At 43.9% G+C, this 27,627-nt stretch overlaps 1 protein-coding gene across 1 annotated transcript in view; it reads right to left on the bottom strand.

Annotated features, from left to right (window-relative positions):
• LOC139931853 (eukaryotic translation initiation factor 3 subunit H) overlaps positions 1-27,627 on the bottom strand; it is a 51,374-nt gene that overhangs the window by 18,109 nt on the left and 5,638 nt on the right. The window contains exons 2-3 of the mRNA XM_071925472.2: positions 26,381-26,537; positions 2,533-2,700 (exon numbers count right to left, since the gene is read on the bottom strand). Of these exons, the coding sequence (XP_071781573.1) occupies positions 2,533-2,700; positions 26,381-26,537 (325 nt within the window). The remainder of the gene's footprint in view (positions 1-2,532; positions 2,701-26,380; positions 26,538-27,627) is intronic.

Raw genomic sequence — 27,627 nt, 5'->3', positions numbered from 1 at the left:
TGTGATCATATGCTGGAACGGTCCTATGTCCTTGGCTTGAAGGCTCTGGCCTAGCAAAGGGATGTTAAAGGTTAGCATGGTAACCGTCCAGTTTAACCTCTTGAACCATTCACCTCTTGTAAGAAAACTGTTGTCATGGCAAACCTACTTAAGCAATTGGTTTAACAATCCACTCGGCTAATTCCCAGCTGTCATTGGGGGGAAGCTATTAACTTGCCAGTAGGCCACCTGATTAATTCATTCATAGGTATAAAATGATCGGTGAGCTAATGACAAAGAGAACAAAAGAATCAATTCTCTTTCACTCCGACTTTAAACAGAGATAATGCCAATTCCTTTGAGGCGCTTTGATCCATTAAGCGCTGCATTATTGATTGACATTAACAGAAGCTCTCGTTAAGAATGAGAAAAGGCCGGCTGACTGAATGAGTGACTGACTGCCTGTGTGGCTGGCTGGCTGACTGGCGAGACCAGATCAGAGGGGTTCATAACTCAGCTGGTTACAATTATTCTTGGCCAGCATATTCTTGGAACTGTAAAATCAAAGAACATAACAAGACGACCCTGGTGTGTTTCGGAGAGGAGGAACGGGGGCCGGGGGATGTCCTTTTACACTCACCAGGACTGAAACATTGATGGAATATGAAGCCGTTTCCATCACTCTATAAAATGACAACTCCGGTTGCCGCCTCTCTTGACTTGAAGTGGATAAACACTGAGCTGCTTTAATAAAGGACTGTGATTTGAGGTCAGTGAGTTTCCGTGTCCCTTTTGTGCCAACTGAGCTGTAATACTCATTTTAAGAGTTGTAGATTGCTAGATGGACATGAAGGAGGTAAACTCATAGCATATTGTGACAGTGAACGTGCACTGAACACGAGATATATGCCTCCAGCTGTTCACATGTATCTACAGAGACACAGGTGACATTACATTCAGGTGGCATTACATTGCAGACCAAGGAAAAAAATAAATAAATCGCTTTGAAAAATGTCTTCCAGATCTTCAGTCCACTTGAAATGTGCTTGATGTATCTTTGCCAGCCCACTGAGGAGCCTCAAAGAAGACACTTGCAAGATTTCCCTTGAAAGATAAATCTAAATCAAACGGTCTTGACTTCACTGGGTGCCATTTGTTTTTCCAAATATCTGCTATAGACTCAAGCAATCCTCTCCCAGATCTGTCACATTGCTGACTCATCACTGAGACTTTCTGGTTGTGAACCACAGTGGAAGATGACAGGACTTGTCGATGCCAGTCCTATTCTTAGATACCTTTTGATTATAGAGACTGAATTTGACTTGTGATTGCTTAATCATGGCTGAAACTTAAATGGTTGCATACAATTACATGACTGTGATCGACTCTTCAGTAGCAGCGGTATTTTTAGTGCCAGATAGGAAAAAAAAAAAAAAGCAGACCTGGTATTTTGTGTCTCAACAGGCCCAATACCCCGTCTGTGATTTGGCATTTGCATTTTTGGAGTAGAACATTCCTAATCCATTTCTGTGGCGTTGTTTTTGGATACATAAAAGTATGAGCTACTTATGAGAATCTCGCTGGGGAGCTATTGTGTTGATTTGCACCATGGCAGAGGCCACTGAAGCTGCTTTCCACTTGCATGGACCTGTATCGTTAGTGGTCATCTGTAAATGGCTGAATGGTTTGGTCTGACAGGTGAATATAAAGTTGCGGTGGAGCGGTCTACTGCATTCATATTCTTTTACAATCACATGCATAAAAAATCTCTTGCAAGTGATGGCCATATATTAGCCAAGAATTAGACCGGTCCATCTGGACATTACTGCCCGATGGTCGGATCATACCCGGTGATTCAAAGATAGTTTATGAGCATGGGCTTAAATTTAAGTAACCACTGACCCATAGCTAAGGCTGAGATTTATTTTATTTTAAATTTTTTGAGTTTTTTCACGAGGGTGATATCAATTTTTGTAAGGTTGAATGCCTAGACATAAATCTGTACCCGCTTAACGACTATTCTAAGATAATTTATGAATATAGTCCCTGATCTCTACCTGGTACTGCTTTGCCACCATGGCTGATCTTATCGTGGCTTGGTTTAGCATTACAGGCACAATTAGTCATTCTATTTTTTTTTTTTTAGCATTACTCCATATATTTGTAATGTATTCAATTACTACTTCACCCAGGTCTGTCACACTGGTGACATCATGAGCATAAACCGAATTCTGTTTTAATGAGTCATAGCCAAGCATTTCTCGGTTGACTTGTGTACCATATATGAGGTTTAGCTAACAGTAGATATAACATTATTAACCATGATGTGCCAGCAACTCTGTATATCATTTGGGGGAGGCTACATGTCTGGACACAAGGCCACCATTTTCCTTTACCTGATGTCACAGGTCCCGCCTACAGCCATTTTCTGTCTCCTCGTAAGTGTGCAGTTTAATTCAATTGGGTATGCCAAATGGTATGAGTGAAAGCAACCAATCAAAACATGCTACTGCTCAGTCATTACTGAGTCTTTTCCTGTCTAGATCTACGTACCATAGATGAGTACTACCGACTCTTCGATGGCGTGCTGGTAGCTGAACTGGGAGTCGAGTAGCGCTCGGCTGACAAAGGAGCCGTAGTAGGTGGACTGGTACCAGCCCACATGCAGATGGTCAATGTTGACGTGACGCAGAGAACGCATCATCTCCATCTGGTACTGGACTAGAGGTAGAAAGAAGGAGAGAGAGAGAGAGGCAGGGAAACAAGGGATGAGAGAGAAAAAAAAATTAGATTCAGAATGAACTTCACTGAAATCAGCTTGGTTTTTTGGATCGGTGAATATCTGGTCTCCATCTGGAACTGGACATGATGTACGAACAGAGGGAGGGAGGGAGGGAGGGACGGAGAAGGGGAGGGAGGGGGAAGATGTGAGAAGCATGAGAAACACAGTGAAAAAAGTGGGAAAAAAATGAGCAACGAGGATGTGAAGGAGGAACGCAAAGAAACCGAGAAAAACACAAAGGCTCGGTCTTCCGCTATCAAGTGGACGGCGGAGGGAGATTTCTAAAACATCCTAAACCGGAATCACTGATCGCCCTTTCAATCCCTCCGTCAGTAAATATAGCCTGCGAGAGAGAAAGAGGGTGGATAGATACATAGACAGGCCTGAGCTATTGGGGAGAGAGCTAGATACATTACCAGCAGAGCCATTTCATTACGCCAGACACATCCTAAGGACGCGCAGCCAGAAATACAAACAACCCTGCCTGGCTGGCTGTAAGTAACAGCCAGAGCGAGCGAGCGAAACAGCATCTCCATGCAGGCTGGCTGGAGGAGGTTGATAAATCAGGGTGTTATTGGGCAGCTGTGGCCCCCCAGACCCCAGTCTGTAGAGCACATCCTTCTCCTGCTGGGGCCGTTAACAAGAACAAACTGGAGAGGAGGAATAGAGGGAGGGGGCGGGAGAGCGGACGGAAAAAGGAGGAGGGTGGAAGATGTGGGGGGTGGGGGGCGGGGGGAATAGGAAGGAGAGAAAGAAGGTGTCAAGGAGAGGAAAAGACTGTAGAGGGAGAAAGTGGAGGAAAAACGAAGAGGAGAGGAGAAAGGAAGAGGAGAGCAGAACGGGAGGGAAGGAGAAGAGAAAGGGAAAGAGAAGAGGGGACGAGTGAAGAAAAATGTAATTTCGGCTTTTTACGAGGGTGACATTTCTCTGCTGCCTTCTTTATAATGGCCTGGACTCGACCCCTGGTGCTGATGTTATGTAAAGCAGGGAGTGACTTCAGTGAAAACATTCACATTTCAGTCGGTCACGGCCAGACATCTGACCTCACACCGTGCCCATGTTAGCAGAGAGCTCAGTTTTTGGATCAGTGGTCTGGCAGCGGTGCACACAAAACCCTGCTAGCTTATTTGTATTAACTTATCCAGTCTTTTACCCCCCCCCCCCCCCCCCCGATTTTCCCTCTTTATCATACATTCCATTGCCTTAGCTGTATTCCACACAGAAAACAAATGGCAGCGGTCCGCCCACAATTAAACATTCGACTGCTGCAGGATAGCGCCGAGATGCCTCTTCCCCTGACAATAAAATCGTGTTGCATTTTACGGACGTCTGGATTGGAGCGGCGGATGGAGGCAGACAGGTTTATAAGACAAACCAAAAGGCCCCATTCACGGTCCCTCTTATGGGGAAAGGCTGGATGGGCCAATCTACCCTTTAATCTAACCCATTATTTAGTGATGGACACGGTCAGTGAGACAACAGCAGGCAGAGGACAGGGAGGAGGCGGATGGGAAGGAAGAAGAGGGATGGAGGAAGATGAGGAGGAGGAAGAAAGAGACAGCAATGTGTAGCGATTCTGTGACTAACCACAGGACGAGATGGTGTCTGGTCACTGTGTGTGTGTGTGTGTGTGCTGGCTCTGATTCTTAAATGTAGCAGCAAACCCAAAGGAGTAAAATGTGTGTGTGGTCTATTTTTGGGAGCGGGAGAGAGAGTCTCAGCATGTTACAAGCTGAGAAATGATGGTTGGGTTCATTCTTTTATGTGTGTATACATTTTATTATTATTCCCATGTACTGTAAAGGTTCTGCATTCTTTCGGTACAGGGCCTCGGTTCATGGGGGATAGTACACCTTCGTTGTCACAAACTACATATATGTTGTTTATCACCGGATGCTTCAACACTACAGCTGCCAGTTTTACACATCCCCTCCATTTCCGACAGCCATCTGCTAGACCTTTATGTAAAATGCAGGCTATTTATATTACGCAAAATATGGACGCTGACTAAATCATCAGCCTGGTGGCTAAAATGTCAGTATAAATAAATTAATGTTTCTTCTGCATCTTGAACATAAGTGTGCGACTCACTTCTCTTCTTTATAGCCCAAGTTTATTGTCCGTGATCAGCACCTCATTAGTTGTTCATGGTGTGCGTTCCCACCTCTTTTTTTCTAAAATAATCATGTAAGCAGCTTATGGAGAATGTTTCAAATTGAAAGTGTCTTTCAATGCTCTCGCCTACTCCTATAGGCTGTCCTATATTTGTCCGATTGCAAAACATTTATAATCCAAATCTCTAAATTCTTTATCTCTCTGTCTTACAAAGATGCTATCTGGTTTAATCTCCATTCAAACGGATAGAAGTTAAGACCATCTTTTGAGCGCATGGAAAATATGAGCAGATTGTTTAAATTAACTGATAGACAGGGACGGAGGCTAAGTTGATGGTCTAGACTTAGGCCTGTCTAACAAAAAGTCATATGGGTTTAGCTATTTGAATAAATACATGACAGAAGAAAACAATTATTATTATGACAATTAACAAAAATGACCCAGCTGCATGTTTTTGTGCTGCATCTTGTATATCTAAATTTGTGTTGTTTCTGTTTTACATGCAGTCAGCTCAGTTCCTTTTAAGTTCAACAGAGTAAAACATGGATTTTTTGGACCGAGGTACAGACCAAACCGTGAGTTTGGTGAACCGTTGCAGCCCTACTATTTATATAAACAATATGCAACAGTCAGTTATTCTGTATTTTGTTTTCTGCATTGTATACATTTGCTTCGGCACCAATGCCAATGAAGATAATTTTGAATTGAGAGAGAGCGAGAGCGAGACAGAGCGCATACAGGGAAGACACAGCATGCAAGTGTAGCCTCTCTAATTCTGAGTGTTACAACGGAGAATGAGAAGCAAGGGGGAGAGAATGACAACAGAGAGAGCAGGTGAGATGAGTGACAGAGAGAAGGAGAAAGAGAGAGTGCGAGAAAGGGAGCGAGTGGTAGTGACAGAGAGTGGCTCTGCCCAGGGGCAGGCTGGGAGCAGACTCCGGGACACACAGACAGGACAGACGCTCAGGTCTTTTTAAAAAGAAGGAAGATAGCCTGCCACCCGGCTCCCTGGGGTGCGTTCCATTTGGCCAAAATGAGTCTCATCCCCCCGTCCTTGACTCCTCGCTGACTCGGCATTCAAAAATTAGCCACCATCATTAAGGATGTTCCAAATGGTTAAAACGACGCATGAAGGAGCCTTGCTATCCCCTCGCCTCTATCCACTAATGAGGTGTGGCCGCAGGACACACAGGTGTATCCTCAATGCGGAAATAATTAGTGAAGATAATTGACGTGCCGTTATAAGCCCACCTCCATACTGTTACAAATGTGCAGGAAAAAAAATGACAAAATGCATAATTTTAAGCAGCTCAAACTATTATCATATATTCTCCAGAGAGTAATAGGTTTTAAAACTTAACAGCCTAACATTTGGTAAGTGTTAAATGTTCATATGCTGACAGTTTGAGTTTCAGGATATAAAACTTTGGCCCTATGGGTAGAAGTGACAGCTGTCACATAAGGCTTAAGGCTTCTGAATGTGATTATAGAGACAGAGGAGGAGACGTGGCTGCTGATTAATCTCTTTGACTTTGTCTATTTTTATTATTTTTGGGTGATCATTTGAAGAACACAATTTCTGCTCATATTTTTTTTTACTTTTAGGCATACCTCTGTCATTCTGGTTGGATTCATAATTCGGGACATGATATGGGTGCCTAATGACCGTCATGAAAGGACATATTTTCACATCAAGGCCGGCAGATTTGTCTCTTGCTGGAATCACTTTCTGTGTCTTCTCTGGGTGACCTGCTTGTTTTTGCTGCGTATGAAAACCTTGATGTGTCTCTCATTAGGTATTAATCTGTCTTGTGAATTGTGTTTGTGTGGGTTGCCATGGAATTTCCCTTCGGGGATAATACATTTTTACTAAACCTCATTAAGAGCCTTTCATTATCCATTTTGCACAATATGCTCTTACAGCGAGATCTATGGAAATCTAGGGGTATATAAAGAATAAAACTGGTTCAATGCTGGTGAGATGTCAAACAGCCTGTATGATCATTGCCTAACCCAAGTCGCAAAAAGGTTTAAAGTTCAGAGACACATCAAAGAAATTCATTAGGAAAATTATTTTAGGTGTTCTACCTCCATGAGGTAGATGAGGCTCATTAGGGATTTTACATAGTTTAGATGAATTAAACACTGATCTTAAGTTTGTGAAATGTTTACATGAGGCTTAGAATAATTTAGACAGCCGTCATCCCTGGAGGGGAAGGGAATCCTGTGGAAGGAGCCTCAACGTGAGGCTTCAAACGTCACTTCAATATGTCCAATTGACAGGACACTGTTCACTCACTTCCTTTCCTCCTCGCATCTTCTCCTCGTTTCCCTCGTGTCCTTTCACCGAGGAATCGACGAGGAGATGCGAGGTGAGGAGAAATCTTGTAATGGAATGCGCCCCATCTTTCTGACTATGCCAATCCACCTAATGCCTTGTCTCTCTGATTTTATGTCATTGCACCTTACACCCTGTATGGCAGTAGTGTACATTGATTATAATTCAGTGGCCTACCCAAGCAAATTAACTTTTGCCCGAGTAAACTTTTTTTATTTTTTATTTTGGCTGCTGTGATGCACTAAGCTGGCAATCAAACCTGACATTTCTGGTCAATGCAGGTATAAAAAACAAAGATGTAATGCTGTCAAGAACTGAAAGCATGCTAGTCAACTACAATGACAACAATTCATTGCACATATGACGCAGCATATGGCGTTGGTCCAGCAGTCGTGTTCTTGAGTGATGCTGCCAGTGCCGTACTGAATAGTCAAAGAAATTATGGTGAGGAGGTAATATATGTGTAAATAGCTGTAGGTTGTATTTGTGTCGCAAATCTAGTGATAAGATGGGAGTATAATTGTCAGCTAATTAACAACTTGCAGCAGTAGGTTAGCTAATGCTAGTCTAATTAGTTTATAATAGTGAGAAACTTTAGCCTCAATTGAGGCAAGAGCCTGAGCAAAGATGAGATACTGAGCTCGCTAAATGAAATGTCAACAAAAACGCAGCCCATTAAATATATACAAACAGAACTGAACATTTATTAGTGTGATTAAAACACTCATTGAACCAGTGATGGGCGGTCAAGCTGTTTCAATAAACAGTATGTGTTTCATATACACATGGCCCTGCCAGGTAACCCACCATCTACTGAAGTAAACTGACAACCAGCGCTAAATCTAGTGCCAACACACCAAACTTCCTTCTCCTCAAATGTGCCACTACACCCAAGTCTGTCTGTGTGGGGCTCCAGTGATGCACCATCACTGGCTCTGCTCGCCTGTCCACCTATCTACCTATCTATCTATCTATATTGCCTTCAGAAAACATTCAACATGCCTGACTTTCTGCATTTTGTGCTGTTACAGCCTCAATTGAAAAATTGATTAAATTTTGATTTTTTTCTCACGGATCTACACACAACCCATAATGTCAAAGTTTTTTTTTTTTCATTTACACATTTTTTACAAATTAATTTAACATGAAAAGCTGAAATGTTTTGAGTCAAAAAGTATTTCAATCCCTTTGCAGTGACACAAATTGAGTTAAAAGTCAAAAGAATGTCCTTGAGATGTCTCTACAACTTGTTTTGGTCGACTGAGGCCAATTTAATTAAATGGACATGATTAAGAACAAAGCCATAGTTCAACAGATACCAGTGCCGAGCAGGTGCTTCAAAAACATATTGACTCAAGAGGGTTGAATACTTCTGTATTTCAGTATTTCATTTTCAATAAATTTGCAAAAGTTTTTAAAAACATGTTTCACTTTGTCGTTATGGGGCACTGTGTAGATTGTTAACAAAACATTCCAATTTAATGTATTTTGTATTCAGTCTGCAACACTTCAAAATGCAGAAAAAGTCAAGGGGATTGAATACGTTCTGAAGGCAGGAAGGAGAGTGACGAGCTTCCTACCCATCTAGGTCACTCGACTTTCACTTACGACTGGAGCAGGCAGGCAGTTACGAACATACTGGCGAAAACAGAGAAGACAGACACACGAGTAAAGTGACGGAGCGGACAAGCTGCAGCCAGGCCAGGAAGAGAAAGACAGAGACAGACAGGCATACATCCACCCAACACACAGTGTGATGGCTGAACAAAGATTCAGATGGCTGAGTGAGACAACAGGCCAGCGGCGGGCCGGCCGGCTAGCCGAACACAGATCTAATAGAGACCGCAGAGCCTTGTAAATGCCAGAGGGATCACTACCTTGTTTGTTCATAACCCAAGAACTACTGCTGCGATACAAACAACAAAAGAAGCTGTGTGACTGTGTGACACGGCCGCTGGTGGCTAGAAGAGTTTGGCTGGTGTGTGTGTGTGTACGTTGGTGCCATAGCACAGTCCCTGGAGCTGGAGTGTGCTAAACTTTCTCAATGTGTGGCGTAAACAAAGCAGTAAGCCTTCTTAGCAACTGGCAACAACGCAGATGATGACAGCCAACAACTACGTAATAAGGAACTCATAGGAGAATCGATAACTCATAGAGACAGAGGGGGAGAGAGACAGAACGAGAGAAAGAAGCTAAATAGATACTGTATGTGTAGGTGGTATCCTAGTGGTTAGAAAAGCGGACTTGTGACGGGAAAATTGCCGGCTAATATCCGTGAGCCGGTTGTGATAATCTCAGTGCCGCTAAGTGAATGAGTAATGCTCTCCCTTCCATCAACCACCATCGAGGTGGAGCTGACCTTAAATAAGGCACTTAACCCTGCGCTTCTATGGAGCTGCTCTGACCAACAGCCGAAGACAGCTCGCGGGTGTGAATATGTCTAACCATATGAATGAGACGCAGTCTGCTGATGACAAAGAGTCTACGTGCTCAGCAAACCTTCCCTGGATTAATGAAGGTCTTAAAAATATATATATGTATGCATGTATGTGTGTGTGAGAAAGAGTCCATGTCATGTACTAGCGCAATTATTTTGCATGGACCACCATCATGGTCTTGTTTGCATCTTAAGGAGAAACCAAATCTGTGTAAAGCCTGACATCTAATGGTAAAAATCATGCTACTGAAATTGCCATCTGCTATTGGCTGATCTTTGCTGCCAGGTGATGTCACCTTCTAGTGTACAGTACCAGTTGATGACATCACCTAGCACCAATTCTCTCCTTTCATATTAACTTTCAAATAAAAGCAAATGTGTTTGCAAATTGGTCAAAATGTATATCTTGTCACCCACTGCCTTTACTTACAGACTGCTGCCTGTTAAATAGCCTACATCTCCGTGCAGGGAGAGTCTGGAGAGGTTAGATGATGTTTTAGCACTAGAAAGGCCATGGGCTGACGTAACTGGACGTTGAGATTAACTCCATGGAAACTCATTTCACACAAACTATTACTCACATACTTTTAGAACAATAGTGTAATGAGGCGCAGAGAGTTTCCGGACATGAAACGTGGCTTATGTCTGCGGATGAACCCAAAGCAATCATTGTGCTTCTGTATTTCCGTGCAATATATGGGGCGAAAACATGGATATCGACTACCGGTCAGAAAAGGTCTGAACAGACTTTCTTCAGACAAACCAGGCCAAGGAGAAATCCTGCAAGTGTGTTGACTGTGGTCAAAGGAATAAGAGGAGATGACAAGAAAGACAAGTGTGTGTCAAAGCACATTCCAAGAAGGATTAAATGGATTGAGCTCATATCCATATTTGACATTAGGCAAATCTCAGCCACACTGGGAGATGAGTGCGTACGTAAACGCGCATTTCAAGAATTCCATGCAGTATATTCACGATGACTGAAGAAATATGTCATGTTGTTTTAAATAGCTTATACTTTGTTGCCGTTTTGCTCATTTAACTGCTTAGTTCTTATTGGTGTTTTGCTTGCTCAAGCGTTTTTGGCGATGTGCCTGTAATATTTTATATCATCCAATAATAGCTGCGCCTACATTTTCCCCCTCTATATATTGTTGTATTTTACAAATAAAATCACAGACACTGATTTGGTTGTGTTATTTTGAATCCAACGACAGTTTTTACAGCATGATGTTTCATATCCTTTGTACATTAGGTTATTAGATTGCGGTGGATGCAGACATCAGCTGTAATGCTGTGCAGTCTGTGGGTATCTTTGCTTGACTGGTGAAGGGGTTTCAAAGGGTCGGACCTTTCTAGTGTGTGTGGGCAAAACCCTTTTGAAGTGTACAGACGCTCTTTTCCCTCGGTCAGACGTGATCGTCGCAATGTAACACAGTGAGCAACATGGACCTTGTTGCAAAGCCAAATTTGACTTCACCAATCAGCACACTGTCTATTTTTAATATTGTGACCTATTTATTTGTCATTTCATGTGCTCAGTTCACTGCTCAATTCACTGTCCTTGGGGGGAAAAAACACTTAAATTGTGCATCGTAATTATTTGCGAGACAATCAACATTACAAAATTTGATGATCTCCACATCCCTATCATGTATTAATGGATACATTAATATTGGAGCAAATCAGCTGCGGTGAGGTAACAGCATGAGGCAGCTACCTGTGCTTTTCTATGGATAACTCACTCTCTCTCTCTCGCAGTTTCTTAAACTATGGGTCAGCGCCCACCAGGGGTCACAGGCCTGTTTCTGGAGGGTCCTCACATGACAAAAGTACAACAACGCCTCCATGATTCTAGGTCCTGTCCAGGGTGAGACTCGGATTTCTGCACAAGTGCAGGTGCCTGCATAACAAGCTAGTTTAAGAACCCCCTACGTTCTTTCCTCAAAAACAACAGGACCTCCTGCTCTCCATTGTTGGGTTAGCAAGACGGCCAGTAATATTCTGTGGACAGAACAGCAGCATTAGCCAGAGAATAGGCAATTTAACAATATCATCAAGGCACACCGTTTGCTATTCCTCAATCATTTCTGCTGCCCTGCCGCCTTTCCTATCAATCAATCTAGGCCCCGGGGCCAGACAGGGAATGAGTCTGCCCATTCTGTTAGCGCCGCTTGATTTTGTGTGTGTGTGTTTGTGTGTGTGTGTGTGTGTGTGAGAGAGAGACAACGAGAGAGGAAATGGGAGTGTGTGTGTGTTGGAGAGAGACAAAATGAATGTGTGTTTAAAAGAGTATGTGTGAGACTGTGGGAGCTGTATGGGAAAGAGAAAAGCGAGAAAGCAACAGAGAGAGAAGCCAAGTAAAAAGGAGAGAAAGCAAAATGGGAGAACGGCAATGTGTTGTTGTATGTGAGCAGGTGTGTGTGTGTGTGGTGAAACGGAACAAACGACAGTAAGAGAAAGTGCAAGAATGAGAGAGCTAGGATGCCGAGTTCTGCATGCTGTACATCTAAAGCAAGCGTGTGTGTATGTATGGGGCTGTGTGTGTGTGTGTGTGTGTGCGCGCGCATTTACCAGCTGGAGGCTAAAACTCTCCACCTTGGGCAGTAATAGTAAGAGTAATAATGAACAAGGCACTAGCGGGGTGTGTGTGTGTGTGTCCGCAACGAACCAGACAGACAGACCAAACTCTAATACTCCATGACACTAGAGGTGAGCTGCATCAGAGCCTGCACGCCGCTGCAGGCCACAACATCTCAACGCAGTCGGCGGGATGTGTGTGTGTGCGTGGCTACGTGTCTCTGAATGTGAGGATGCGTGTATCTGTGTGTGTCAGACCACATTCTAATCACCACCTTGACGTGCCGCGGAGGCCTTGCCTGGAAAGTCTGCCGCGGTTACACACACACGCCTAAGTTTATGGCAACTTATGTCAAGTTGAGTAGATGAATAATAGAATAAAATCGTGTCAAATGTCTGAATCTTGGCGAGCTGCATTCCCTCTGCACTCCGTTTCCCTCCCTTATTCCCTGGGTTTGGTGAATAGAAAATATGAATAGTTCAAAATGAGGTTAGACAGGCCAATCAGTCCTCTCACAAAAACAACCCGATTACATTATGTCGAAAAATTTCTCTCTCGCTAGCTCACCCTCGCTCTCTCTCTCTCTCAGTCACTGAAAAGGTAGAACGATGAGAATTGGACCACTGCTCAAAGGGTGTTAAAGGGAAATATTGACCCAAACCATCTTAAGACAAAACCTCTCAAGAACATATCTGGACCTTGTGTTTTTTTTGTTGAGACAGAAAACATATCAATTTCCACAGAGGCTGGCGTTTACGACAAAAAATAGGGCTATGGTTTAAAACATGTATTATGCAGAGTGGTGGGGAAAAGTCAAGAGTTGGGTATGCTCTCTTACCCCACTTACCCACCACTGTCATCACATTTTAGGCTGTTTGGAGATCTAAATAAAACTTCAAGTTTGTGTTTTTTGTTGATTTGTCACTGCTGAAAAACACAAAATATAGCCATTATGAAAGACTGACAGCACTGCTAGTTTTGCTGGCTGTCCTAAATGAGTAATTCCCCATATTTTGCCAGCGGTACTCAGTGGTGACAGCAAAGTGTGCTCATCTTGGCATCTCATAAATACTTGCGAGCCAAGAGAAATGCAAAATCAATGTTTCAGTGCACAACAAATTTAAAGACACCTTACGCTACCACTGTTTTGCTGGATGTTCGGAGTGGATGCCAAGAAGTCTGCACGACTTCTGCATTTTCTTCCGCTTAGCCTCGCTCAAAACTTCGACCCATCCATTCAACAAAGCTTACAACCCACCTTAAGTCTCAGCTACAGTCTGTCATTCTTTTACTTCTCCTGCTGCCTACTCTTGTATTGCCTAGTACTCGCATATCCATTCACACACGCGTGTTGGCACGCACACACAGTCTCTGGCCTTGTGTCTGCTTTTTACCATCTGCGTTTTTATATGCATCTCGTTTCATTTGTTTTCTGTATAGCACTTTGTGACATTCCGGTTAAGCCTGTCAAATAAGCCTGACTTGACCCTGCCTATAACTAAATAGAAGAGCACATCTACAAGTCTCTTGAACTTTGAAGGAGGTTGAAGTGAATCTTGGCAATTGAAGGCCTGTTGCACCCATAATCACAGTAAAGAATGCTTGCGTAGGTATTATTGTTCTATTCAGTCATCCCTTGACCTCGCTTGTTCCCTGGATCCTCTGAATAGGAAAAGGACCACACCAGACGACTGTAGCGCATGTTCGCCTTTTTTGAGTCCTCTCATTCTTGAGAGGTATGAAAAGAAAAACACCAGGATGCAATGTTATTTTCAAGGACACTTAATTTTTCCAAAAGCCATATTCACATTTCAAAAGCAAAGCGGTCGCGTCGAGATTTGACACCGTCAAATGCTCTGCATTGTCTGTACCCCGCGCCGCACCCTCGAGGAGAGATATTTAAAAAGTATGCACCCGTGTCAAGATTTGACATTCTCAAAATGCATAACATTATCTGTATCCATCCCAACACCGCCCACGCCCGCCCGAGTATAGCAGGGATTTGACTTGAAATCAAGGCATTGATGGAAAGTGTCTGAAAATCCTATTTTCTTCCATACACAGCAGCAAGCCAGTCAAGACGAGACCTTCAACAAGTTGCCAGGTTCCTGTCTCAGTCGCATCCGTTAGCCTTGCTTCTTTTGTCCCACTGGCACAATACAATATGCCAATTAGGCCTCAAGCTAACCGACATTGCCCTTGAGCGAGCTCATAAATGCTACCTACATAAGCCCTGGATTGAATTCTTTATTTGTTCTCCATCTCCCTTTCTCTGTCTCTCGCTCAAAAAAATATTTTCCCTCCCAGCCTGCAAGACGCACGCAGACATGCACGCACGCACACACACACGCACGCACAGTTGGTTGCAGGAAAGGGCTGACTAAGCGGCTGTTCTTAGGCAGGTACTGTACAGCATGATGATGGCTTCCAGGCACCACTTACTGCTGTTGATAATGGAGAGGAGCATCTGTGTGTGTGTGTGTTTCCCTTCACATACACGCACACAAAAGAGAAGGAAAAAAACAATGATGAAAAATAAGAATGCACACATGCTCGCACATTCAAAACCCCGCCCACAAGCCCCCGACTTTATTCCCACCACACACACACACACACACACACACACACACACACACACACACACACACAACAGAGAACGGTGCCACCCACGGTCAGACGCAGTGTCAATTAGAGTGTAGATATTAGCACAGCCACACAGCCACAGCCACTAGAGCCGCGAGCACTGCCACTCATCATCATTATTATATTCATGAGAGACAGAGAGACAAAGGGAGGAGGTTGAAGGGAGGAGGAGGAGAAGAGAGAGTGGGAGAAAAGTGAGAGGGCAAAGACTAAGAAGGCAAAGTGAGAAGGCAAGGTAGAAAATGGGAAAGAAGGCATATGTCTGTCTTTCATCTATGAATGCGATTTGCAAAGTGGGCCCGCATCTGTGTGTGTGTGTGTGTGTGTGTGTGTGTGTGTGTGGGAGAGAGAGAGAGAGATGGCAGAGGGAGGGTTGACAGACCTCTGATATGGATATTGATCCCTGAGGGACATATCAATGTGGCGTGTGAATATGAGTGGAGATGAGAAACTGATGAGCAATAAGCTTGCCTACATGGTACGTCCAGGCGATATGGCCAAAAATATCAGTCAAATTTTTCATATTGATTGATAACCATAATAATTGTGCGATACATCGAATCATTATTTCAGTTGTTTAATGGCTACTTTTTACTCGCAAGTGAAAGCTGAGGAAACCAAAAGGTTTAAAGTTCTTTAAAGTATTCCCATTGTCAAAATATGACAAAGCTGGGTTTCCATAGATTTTCATATCTTTACCAGGCAACATTTGTTATGTCTTTGGAGCTGTTGTTTTTTTTAACCTGGTGCACAGTGCTGGAAAATGCTGGTACCATGTTGCTGAGAAGTAATGTTAGTTGCACAGAGCAGTTCACTGATTCACTACCAGCACTCATTTGGGACTGCAACTGTTGACTTTGTGTGTGTTGTAAAGGATGATACCGTCTCAAATACTGAAACGATGAGTTTGTTGATTATCATCAACATCGTTACATTGCCCAGGCCTGTTGCATGGATACTACAGAACTCCCCACTAATTCGCTGCAACTCCTCTCTGCCTCATAGTGCACATGCGCAGGAACACACACACAAGCTACATGTGACTGCAGGCAGACAGTATCTTGGATACAAATGTCAACAGCACTGGATTCAAGTAGATTCTTTCCATCTCCATCTCTGTAGAGAAAGGAGGACACGCACTTTCTTCATGTGTATTGTCAAGGTCAGCCGGCGTCGGTGCTAGAGAGCGGAGAGCTTGTCCTCCTGTCATGGCATTCTGTCCGGCCGCACGTTCATCTGTCGGCCGGAGCGAGCGAGTGATAAATGTGTGTGTTGTCGGGGAGTAAATGGCGGTATCGAGTTGTGGTCTGGTCCGGGGTGTCGGGAGAGGCGCGGGGCTAATTTTCAGCGGCGAGGCTATAATGGGAAGTGTGTGTCTATTTGTGTGCGATTGTGTGTGTGTGTGAGCGCGCCCACCGTGGTCCATGTTCCACCTGGCACAGTGGATTAGGTGCAATTAATCTTAGTTAAGCAAGCCCTGCGGAGAGCTGCCTGCCTTACACGCACGTGCACACACAAGCACGCACGCCTGACACAAACAGGCACACACGAGAGAGAGAGAGAGAGAGAGAGAGAGAGAGAGAGAGAGAGAGAGAGAGAGAGAGAGAGTGTGTGTGAGAGCAGAGTGAAGCAGCTGCTTTGTGTGCATAACACACTGACTAGTTCACCATATGCACATCTGACAGGACTGCTTGTCACAGGGCTTTGTTTTTATAGAGGGAATGGGGAGATGATGTGGATGGGGAAACTGTGTGTGTGTGTGTCCTTGTTTCTCTGCTTGATCTCCTTGTCCATCTACATATGTATAGCATGTACGTTATGGAGACTACTGTATTTCTGCAGTCCTATTAGGCTGCGTATGCTGTCATATTCTCTCTAAATGAAAGCGTTGGACAGGCTACGTTTCCAAATTTCACAAAAAGAGCCCCGACGATCAAATTAAAAATCAGTGCGAGATGTGGCGTTTGAAAGACGGCGCACTGTGTTAGCTGTATAACTGGCCGTGAAATGGTCTCCAACCGTCTCTCCGCTCACTCCGTCGCTCTCTCCTGTACCCCTCATTTCGGTTTTTCCTTCTCTCTCGCCATCTCTACCTTCGGCCCACCATCTCTCTCGTAGCCTTTTCTTGATCGTTTCTCCGTTTCTCCCCTTCTCTCCTCGGCCGTAACTCTCAATCTTTTGCTCGGTTCCTCTCATTTCCCCTCACGTTTCCCTCTCCTCCATCATCTCCCCGCCCTCCACCTCAAACCTCCTTTCCTCTCCCTCTCTTGCCATTTTGAGCCCGTCTCTCCATTTCTCTCATCCCTGCGACATCTCTCTCTCTCTCCCTCTTACCTTTCACCCTCCCCCAACTCCCTTCAGCACACCTGGATTAGCAGCGGTCTGCGGTAATGCATTCTGACCCCCCCCCTCCCAACACACACACACACACACACACTTTAACGTGGGGCAGAATCGTGATGAGACAAAGGAGAGGATGAATAAAACAGTGGAACTGATGGCGGTGGTGACGGCACCCGGGGGACCCACACTCTGATTTATAACGCCGAGTGAGCGTTCAAAAGCAGCCTCAGCCCCAGCTCGCTGCAAACAGCCAGCCTCAGATCTACACTAGAGAGAGAGGGAGGGGGAGAGAGGGAGAGAGAGGGGGAGAGAGAGAGGGAGAGAGAGAGAGAGAGACTGACTGGGGACAGGAAGCAAAAGACAGAAAGAGTGCGATTTTTTTTTAGGGAGCTTTTGAAAAGGCAAAGATGTTCCTCCGCCTTCCATCCACACGACATAACAGTAAACATTATTTCTTTTATGTTTATGTATTTCCCTTTGAGGTGGACTGCCAAGTGATTTCTAATTAGCCTCACTGAGGGAGAGCAAGGAAAAAGGGAGGAAATCAATTTCCCATTCGGGACAGGTAGAGTGATCTATTGAAGGGCTAACCCCAGGGAAGACCTTATCAGAAAGGTAGCGAGGCGGCTTTTTAAAAAACACACACACACACGCATACTGAATAGATAGTGTATTTACAGAGAGGAGGAGAGAGATCATGGCAGAGGTGTTTTTAATCCCCCTGACTTCAATTAACCCACCGTGAAAATGTCTGCCACAGTCGACAATTAAAGCCCCGAAAACCAAGGACTAACCCTTGCAGACCCCACTGGAGGAAAATGCTGATGTAATTGGGCTTAATCAGCTCTGTTTGTGTTTTCTCTTCCACAGCATTGCCTTGGTTTAAGACGCAGATTAAAGTTTTTTTTGTTTTTTGTTTTTAAGGGGTTGCCTTCCAGTGGACGATTGTTTTAGCACGATTCCTCCGCCATTGCTGCCAGTTACCTGCCTGATCATCTTCTGGCTAAACATCTCAGCTAAACACAAGTTGTACAAGATAAGTCCGGCCACAGGAGAGATTTACGAGCCACGGCCTGCATTGTTTTTCTAGAGTACGATCTTGACGACAGATTTCTTAAGAACTGCAGCAGGCCAATGTTAACTTTCTACAAATCATGTCTGTTGTTTATAGAGCAGCATCAGATTACTAAACGGAATTCAAAGTTCTGTTTTTGTGAAAATTTAACCAACTATGAATCTTCACACCTTGGATGAGAATCTCAGGAAGAAATGTACGCCATTGCCACAAAAGTGCCATGGGACTGTAAAGCATCTGTACTTTGATCAATTCAATTCAATTCAAGGAGCCATTTTAGAGGTATTTAAACGGTTTAAAGTATTTAAACTGCATTTATAAGTCTGGACAAAATAAATGAGCGCTAGAATGCTGGGTTTTTCCTGGCTCAAAATCAGGCAAATGTGGTAAGTCCGCTATACCAAAAGTTCTACAAGCGTGCATTGTGCCCTCTTCTGGCCCACGCTCACGCTTATAGCAGTCAGGATATCTTTAACACCGTGACTGATAAAATAATGAGTAATAATATGGTATTCAGAACCATCTTTAATCCAATAAATTAACACTTTCATACACAACAGAACACTTAAAACCTCTGACAAAGTGAGTAAGAGAGAGAAATCTTATTTACAATTCAATTTGTGAACATTTGAGCCTCCTGTTGAGGCGCCTTGAGGCTCCTGACTCAAGTTTACTGCATCTTGTTAGTGATGACAATAGTAATAATAACAACGATGTGATATTAAGCTGTTACATGATTTCCTATTTCTTTTCCACCTGCCCTGCTGCTCTGTTTACTCATCTTCCTCACGTTCTCTCCTTTCTAAAGACAGCCGTTGTCTTGCCAGCCATAATAAAATCTGCAAGGTTATATATTTGAGCAAGCCACGAACAAACTTTCATGTGTGGACGTAAAGTGGTAGTTTAAATTCTGTGATTCTTCTTTGTGGAACTACTAAGGTAACGCTACATCGCCCCTCTGGATTACTATCACCATTGCATGTTTTTACAATAAAGGCAACACTGAGGGAGTTTTACCATGTGCAATGCAGCCATTGTAATGAATTTATATAGATATTTTATGCCAACACTGGGTATATGTTTATCAAGGCAGCATGGGACATTACCCAACAGCTGCCTTGGAATTGTCTATGCAGGAAAAACCCTGGCAGAAAGACAGAGTTGACTATTGAGGAGCATGGGCACAAGTTAACTCTTGGCCTAGCGCAGTTCAGGTTGGCAGTTCAAGTCCATTTCTCTTCTTGGTCTCTTTTATATCACAATGAGCAGGCTAGCTAGCTTATAAATGATGAAGCCTTCTGCTGCAGAGGAAAAAAGGGGACGTGAGGAAGGGAAGGCAAGAGAAGGGAAGAGAAAGGAAAGGCAAGGAGACTGCAATCCACTAAAATCTCAGGAGAAGAAGAATATTCAGTGGAGGTGTCAAGGACCATTAATAAATCAGGCTGTTTTAGAGAGCCATGGAGAAGGGCCAGAGGAGGCTGTGGCTGGAGCTTCAGCTTTCCTGCCAGCACCTCTTTCTTTCTCTCCCCGCTGAACACAGACAATACACACACGCACACAAACAATCTCCAAAAGTAGGTTTCAGGAAACATCTCTTCCGATGATTGAACAGTCTCCTCAAATATGTCCGCCATCAAAACAAATCACCTGCCAAAGACCTGGGTCAAACACCGAGAAGGCCAGAGGGGGGAGAATTCACGCCGAGGTGCGCTTGATTCGGCTTGGCTGATGTGCCAAAGGGGCCGGCGTAATTAGATCAATTTGAAGTTCAGGCAGTTCAAGAGCCTCCGGCCCAGGTGTGCCACCTGTCACCCTGAGGTATAAATTAACAGCCACGCAGGGCGGACTTGCTTCACCACCGGTTTCACACTGAATTCTATGTCAATGAATGTAGCCTCTTGCATATTACAAATGTCACAATAGACATTTGGAAGTGGACCTCCTCCCTAAGAGATTTTTATTGTGCCATTTCACACAGAATGATCTTGCCTATTATTGTCTAGCAGAGCAGAGAGCAGAATGACTGAAGTGAACAGGTGTTTACTAAAGAGTGACTCGAGCACGCCTACTTTCATCATACCAACTGGTAAATCACTTTCATCATACCAACTGGAGTTAACCACTCAGTTAACATTTATTCATGCTGCCTAATATGGGCCTATTATTGGCCTGTAAAAACAATTACAGGAACAAGTGCTTCATTTGATCAAAGTATGCACTGAAAATTGTGCAACAATCCTCGATCAAATAAAAGATCGAGTAAACATAATTAAAAGATAATGCTAACAAAATAGAAAATGAGAAGAATGTTCTTTAGCGCAAACAGCGACATTTCAGCCTGTTCATGTTGGTTCGCCTACCAGTGTCAAGCCAGCCAGAATAACAACATTAACGCATAATCCGGTCAAAACTTGCCCCTCTCCTTTACATTATTCCTGCTGGTGTCTGCACAGTCAGCACTGTTGGAGATATCAGGGCTCGTTTTTCCACCTTCAGAAGAAGCCATTTGCTGCCATTCATTGGTATTCAGTAAGAAAAACAACTTCCACACACAAACTGCCTGAGATACGACAATCTATCACAGTAAAAATGAAGCAGTAATTTGATTTTGTCAAAGTTTGTTTTATTGTTATTTCCCTGTGCCCGAGTTAAGTGTTTTCACACCAGTGCACGCATTACATTACGCTCTGCTTACTGTCAATCACCTGACACCAAGAGAGCAAGAGATGGAAGCCTCCTCCAGGAAATAAGTCCTCAAACTTTACAAACCTTACAAACTTTAATGTCACATCAATGTCTTTTTATTTAGGGCGTCTTTGTTAGCTGGAACAGCAGTTAATTTCAAGCTAGGTTTGACACCGTATAAAATCTAATCACATACAACATGCATACCAAAATAATTGGGAGGAATGTAAACTAGACATAGACAGTAGTAAATGGGATGCAACTTTAAATGACAGGGCTACTTCATTGGCCGATCAGAGTACGGGTTCTTGGGAACTGGATTTGGCATTGATTCCCATACTTTCGATAAATAGCATCTCTACCATTTGATATTTTGATGGAGATCCTCTGGGAGCATTTCAAGGACCTTTGGGATGATGAAACCTCTCAGGGTCAACAGTGGTGAGCCAGGTAAGTGTGGCTAAAGATGAGAAAATACTGGAGGGAGTTGCCCTATAGTCTCAGTCTAGCCAGCAAGTATTCCTTTACAAGGAGCCATTTTATCTTTCATTTAGCTCGATCACGTTCACTCGCATGTGAAGTCGTGTAGCTAACTGGTTGCCAAGTAACTCAGTGGCAGCAGGAGTGAGATAAACAAGAGATAAAGTGAAAGCGAGGGTGCCAATCAGCAAAATCAACCTCCTCATTAATGACTACAAGTTGTTTCTACATCAAAAAAGGACTCGCTTCAATTAAAAGTCTTGTTAGGACCGGAACAGCTTTACTCTTGTTACATGTTGTCATGCTGCATGTCCAAATGCCACATTCCTTAGCTAGGAAAAGACCTTCATGTGTTTACTGGGCCAACCCACTAAAAATGCGTCTCTAATTACTAAATTAGGACACATCTCAAAAGAAGCAGCCCCGAAAACTTGCTTGTTTCACCAATGCGACAACTGTTCCCGTCTTCGGGGCCAATTCGAGGCATGACGCGCGCCCAGACGAGGGCCTGGCGGCAGCGACCACCTGCGTCGGGCGGACAGCTTGGCATGCGGCACCAGGCTGGCCAGCAGGAAGGGCTACGCAGTAAAAAGTTACTTCTTATACAAAAAAAATATCCATGCATTTTGTATGAAGTAAGTGCATTATTATATACATGCATAAAAGATGATTTTTAACTTATTTAGGCTGTTACTTCTAAATTATATATGCTGCATACATTAAACAAACGCATCGCTTCAAAAGCTAATTGCCTCAATTTTAAGAGTAAAGTAGAACATTTTTCATTTGCTAGCATCACTTTTGTCAGCGTGACTACCTTCCCTCCAGCGGGGGTATTCCCCTGAAGCAGCGACACAGTAATTACTCCAAATATTCTCTTCTCTTGGCATGCCGTTGCTGCAGTGCCCCCTTCCCAAAAAGAAAACTATTTCTGGCCAATTTAGTGCATAAATTTCATAAAATGAGTGGTTCATTTCCGGGACATAATTATCCCAACAGGACGTTTGTTGGGCTCTTACATCATTCCTCTCTCCAACAGTATATTGCTTAATTAATCCTCCTATGGTTGAGACGTGGAGGGAGGACGGGGGAGAGAGGGGGGATAGTATGGAGGGGGGTTGTGGGAGAGAATGAAAAAGGGAAGAGAGACTGAAAAGGGAAGGGAAGGAGGAAGGTAGTGAGGGAAGGAGGCAGAGTGAGAGATTGGCAGAGAGGGAGAGGGAGATGAGGAAGATCGGGGGGGGAAGGGCGGAGGTAATTCTCTTACCTGCAGTGAGTTAGAGAAGGGGAGGAGAGAGTGGCAGGGGAGGATGGAGGGAGGTAGCGGAGGGTGAAGGGAGAGAAGGAGGGAGCCAATTTTGTTCTACCTTCAGGATACCTCCTCCTCCTCCTGAATTCTAGTGACATGGGTAGAATATCAATTGTGCATCCTCAAAAGTGGCATTGGGCAATGGCTAGTTCGATGTAAGCCCATGACAAGTCAAACAGGCGTCCAGATCACGCTCCATGAGCCTGTGGATTGCACCGAGACGCACTTTATCAGCTGTTAAACTAACTGGTGGTAACCATGGGGACAGTTCACCAATATTTTGAGCTTCCTCCTATTTTTAACTCTTACCTAAGTGCACTATATTACATAAACATTTGGCTCGGCTGTTATACCCTGTGATTATCGGTGCTTTGGTGATGCACTGGATCACTACCATACCCCTAACCACAACAAAGTACATTATAGTATCATGTTTTCTCTATGGATGGCATTGTCGGACGGTCGGTCGCTCTGTTCACCACTTTCACCGCTCCTATGTATGTTATCACTGATATCACAACAGAGGGAGATGACCAACGCAATTTATCAACATGCTACTTGCACACTAGTGCACAATGTGCCTGGAGAATAACGGCCGTTGTGCAGTTCGACACATCTCTCTCCATGCATTTTCTTAATGATACAAGGCCAGAGTATGCAAGGACAGGGGCGATAGGAGAGGCTTGGGGTTCAGCCAAGGTTGTTTATCAGGGGCTGCTTCTGCTGTGCTCGCTCTCTTTCTCTATCTTTTTCTCCCTCACGTTGGTCACATTTGCTGCCACTGACTGGCCTGTCCTGCAAGCGCAGCTCCACACTGGCACCTGTTGATGAAAAGGCAGCATAGCACACACACACACACACACACACACACACACAGAGAGACCCACACACGCACCCCCCCCCCACCTCTCACTCCTGTCCATCTCTCCTCCACAGATAGGGGAATAATCTTGAGGCGAGCGGCCTCAAGGAGGCAAAGAGTAAAAGTAAGACGATTCAGATACACACACGCACACATACAGAAACAGAGGTGCAGGCAAACACACAAACATGCAGGCCAACACACACACTCCTTGAAACCCAAACATGTCCAGGGCGGCTGATTGGCTGCAAAGTCAGTACGTGCTGGTCCACTGGGTCCTTCTCCTAGACCCGAATCTGAAGCCCCATCTCATTCATATCACATCTCGGCTCCGGCACTTTTGAAGAATATCAATTTGCAGATTATGCAGAGGGAGCGCTGTCACTGAATACACACTCATCGCCTCTGAAAGGAGGGGGCGCCGAGGTCCGCAGGAGCTGCCCACTGCAGTATCTGTGACAGTGGCTCCAACGGACAGAGAGGAGACTGGATTTTCCTCTCTCAACTTCTGTGGTCGTCACCAGTGACAGGGTTGGGCAACGGTCATGATTTTGGTGATTCTCCCTGATGACACCATTACTTTTAAGTTGTTCTGCAGCGGGTCACAGTGACGCACACTAGACATCCACAAAGATGAAACGAGGCTGGGGTTGTTGCCAATGACTAACGAACACAATTAGTTGCTAGAGGGTAGGCGAGAGAGGAAAAGTGGTCCGATTGGTCAGTTGTGTGCGTGGGTAGAGAACCCAGGCTTAAGTATGAAAGCACTGCAAACAAAGTGGCCAAATGCACGGGCATAAATCTCTCTTTAAAAAACGACTTGTCATAGTTTTGTCTTCTGGAAATGTTTGTGCAATCATTTTACCTCTTCAAGTGATTACCTTTCCAGCGCTGTGATTTAATAGATAAAATTTGTTTCCACAAAATACACTTAGTGAGCAATATGACAGCAGAGACAGAGCACTCTGTGGTTTACTGAGCTCTTTACATTCTGCCGCACCATTTTCTGTTTGATTTGGAATTGATTACAATAACCACCTGTACACATACCATGAATGACTCCCAGCTCTTTATTTTCCATTATGAATTTGACAGATAAACTAGAGTTTGTCGCTGGATCAAAAGCGATGATGGGAATAATTCTATTGTACATCTACAGGGTTTCCAAGGGGTCGAGGCAAGAGGCTCCTCGTTGAAGCCCTTGTTAATTTAAAGGACGTGACAGATGGCAAATCCAACAATACAACAAACCATAAGACACTTACACACACACACACACACACACACACACACACACACACACACACGGTGAGCCATCTCCCGACACTAATGACCTTAAGCCACCTTTTGGCGCGTGTGTATCCAGCAGAATTTTAGAAAGTTGCTTGTTAGCGGTGGAGGCCTGTTAGAGCAGGCCTCCCCCCCAGCGTCTGCCCGTCCTTCCATCCTTCAGTCTGGCTCGCTGGCGGTTTTGTCAGTTTTTGGTGCGCTAACAAGGTGCGGGCGAAAACAGGGTTTGATGCGGGGAGGGCTGAGGTCAGGGCACGCGGCGTCCTTTGATGCGAAAAAGCTGACGGGGGAGGCGGGAAGGGGAAAGGAGGAGTGCGTGCGCAGATAAAACAAAAATCAAACCCCGCGCACGTTCACGCCGCCCACCTGTAACACGGGCGCTGGAGCCGTTCCATCCCTGCACCACCGCCCTCGCACATCAACCCCCGCACTGACAGCTTAGGTCACCCGGTAGCTAGTTAGCTTAGTTAAAAGTCGGCGTTGTCCTTGCGGTGTGCCGAGGACATCTCACACACACCAACACAAAGACACACACACACACACAGAAAGAGTGTGTGTTTCACTCACAACAACAACTCACACACAGTGAGTTGTTGAAATGATTGCACCCTAGTTGTAACCCTTGTTAGTCTGTTAGTTTCTATGAAGTTTGCAGCATCCTGGGTGTGCTGCGAGGAGGGGAAGCAGCCAAACACACCAAACACACACACAATGCGCGAACTAACACACACGTTTTGGGCTGGGGGTAATTTTGGTTTTGAGGCTCAGGTTCGCTCCTGGATCTATTCAAAGATTAGTTCCTGCAGGTGTTGCATTTAAGCACGGCTCTTATGTGAATATTTATTTCATTATACGCCACCAGTCAAAAGTTGATCCTATGTATGAATTTCTTCCCAAAGCCTTTGTCTTTCCATCAAGGCAAAGGCCTTGTTTAACACTTTTGGGCCACTGCATAATTCTATTTGTGTTGTTTCATAGCTTTGATGTCTTTACTATTATTCTAAAATGTGAAAAATAGTAAAAATAAAGAAAAATGCACGTGTCCAAACTTTTGACTGGTAGTGTATATGGATAACTGTGACGCAGTAACAGAAATTAACTTTTCAGTTCACCTGCCAAGGGCTGGTAAACTAAAAAAAAGAATAATTTACCTGCAAAGCACAATTTTTAAAGGCCAAAACTGTATACATTTTCACAGAAATATGTCACCCTACCCACACTGAGTGTTAATTTAAAACTTTCTGGACCAAGTCTGCAATTCATCAAGTGCAGCAGAATTCAAATTGCAAGAGAGCATTTTGAAGTGTAGTTTCAAAGTGTGAGAACAGGCAAAGACCAAAGACTGCATATAACCGAGGCAGTCAAGTGTTATCGTCTCAAAAAGCTGCCAGCCGTCGTGGCAGGTGACCCTTTATTGATTTATTTATTCCGAATGGAAAGGAAGCGCTGCTCTTACGTTACCTTCGTCGAAGTCTGCGTCATCCTCGGTGTGCTGGGGGAAGGGGAAGCAGTTGGTGATCTCCAGCCGGTCCTCCACCACCAGGCCCAGCAGGACGCCCTGGACCACCTCGCTGCCCTGGCCCTCCTCCTGGTAGTGCTTGATAATCTTCAACACCACCTGGGAAAACGGACAGAGCGGCGTCAGAGCAAGGATGGAGGGAGAGGAGGCCTTACCCTCCTTTCAGTCGTATTCAATCTCTCAGCTATGATTTCATTTCCTACACCGGAGCCCATTTATTTCCCTTGCTTGTCGTTTATGCATTTTGTAGTTGTTACACCGTTTTGCTCTTTGTTGTATTTTATCATCCTTTAATTTCTGTTATCCAGTTCAGTTGTGTCTTTGCTTGTCATGTTGATTTGTGCTCATTTGTTTGTTTGTGTTGGGGTTTGATTGTTTGAGATGGGTTTTTTTACAAGCCCCGTGGGTTTTTTTAATCTCTCCTGCTGCACAGATTTGTGGGTTTTTTTTCTCTTCTTGCTGTTTTTACTTCAGTGTGTTTTATCACAGTACAAATAAATTAACCAGTTTAATTAACACCACTGGGAAAACGTGTAGCTAAAAACTTTACAGACTATTTTTCCAGTGCAGAAACCTATAGAAAAGTGTTAAAGAAAATAATATTGTGGAAGTACTTAATTAAAACACTGATGTTACACCCGTGAAAACATATTTCATATGAGGGAGATTATCATTAAGTATTTACACTGACAGTATTGTGTAAAACTTTTCCTTTATGATTATACAACTTAATACAATGAAATAAGGCCATTGTAAAGTGTTACAATTAAATTAGGGCTGGGTGATAATTCAATATTATTGTTTATCATGTTTCAGTGGCATCTTATCGTGATGATATGGCGATTTTGGGACACACAATTCTGCTGTCAATTTTATGATTTATGATGAACAAGCAAATATTATTAAAAAATATGAGGTATGAAACATTTAAAGAAATCTTCTGTTTGACATGACACCTAACATTACCATTCGGGTCAATGGGATGAACATCAAATTTGATGTGATTTTGCATACGCGAGCCATATCGTGATATATATTGATATGAAAAAAAAACATTATTATTGTGATATTGATTTCAACCATATCTCCCAGCCCTAAATTAAATCAATAATAGCATAGTACAATATAAGAGGTGACACACTTACCAGCTGTTTTACTAGTTTGATTTGTCATTTTAGGCTAAAATTTG

Source organism: Centroberyx gerrardi, chromosome 12 (assembly GCF_048128805.1).
Source record: "Centroberyx gerrardi isolate f3 chromosome 12, fCenGer3.hap1.cur.20231027, whole genome shotgun sequence".
Lineage (NCBI taxonomy): Eukaryota > Metazoa > Chordata > Actinopteri > Beryciformes > Berycidae > Centroberyx > Centroberyx gerrardi.
The sequence above is the reverse complement of the archived record's forward strand: the minus strand, read 5'-3'. Positions and strand labels throughout refer to the sequence as shown.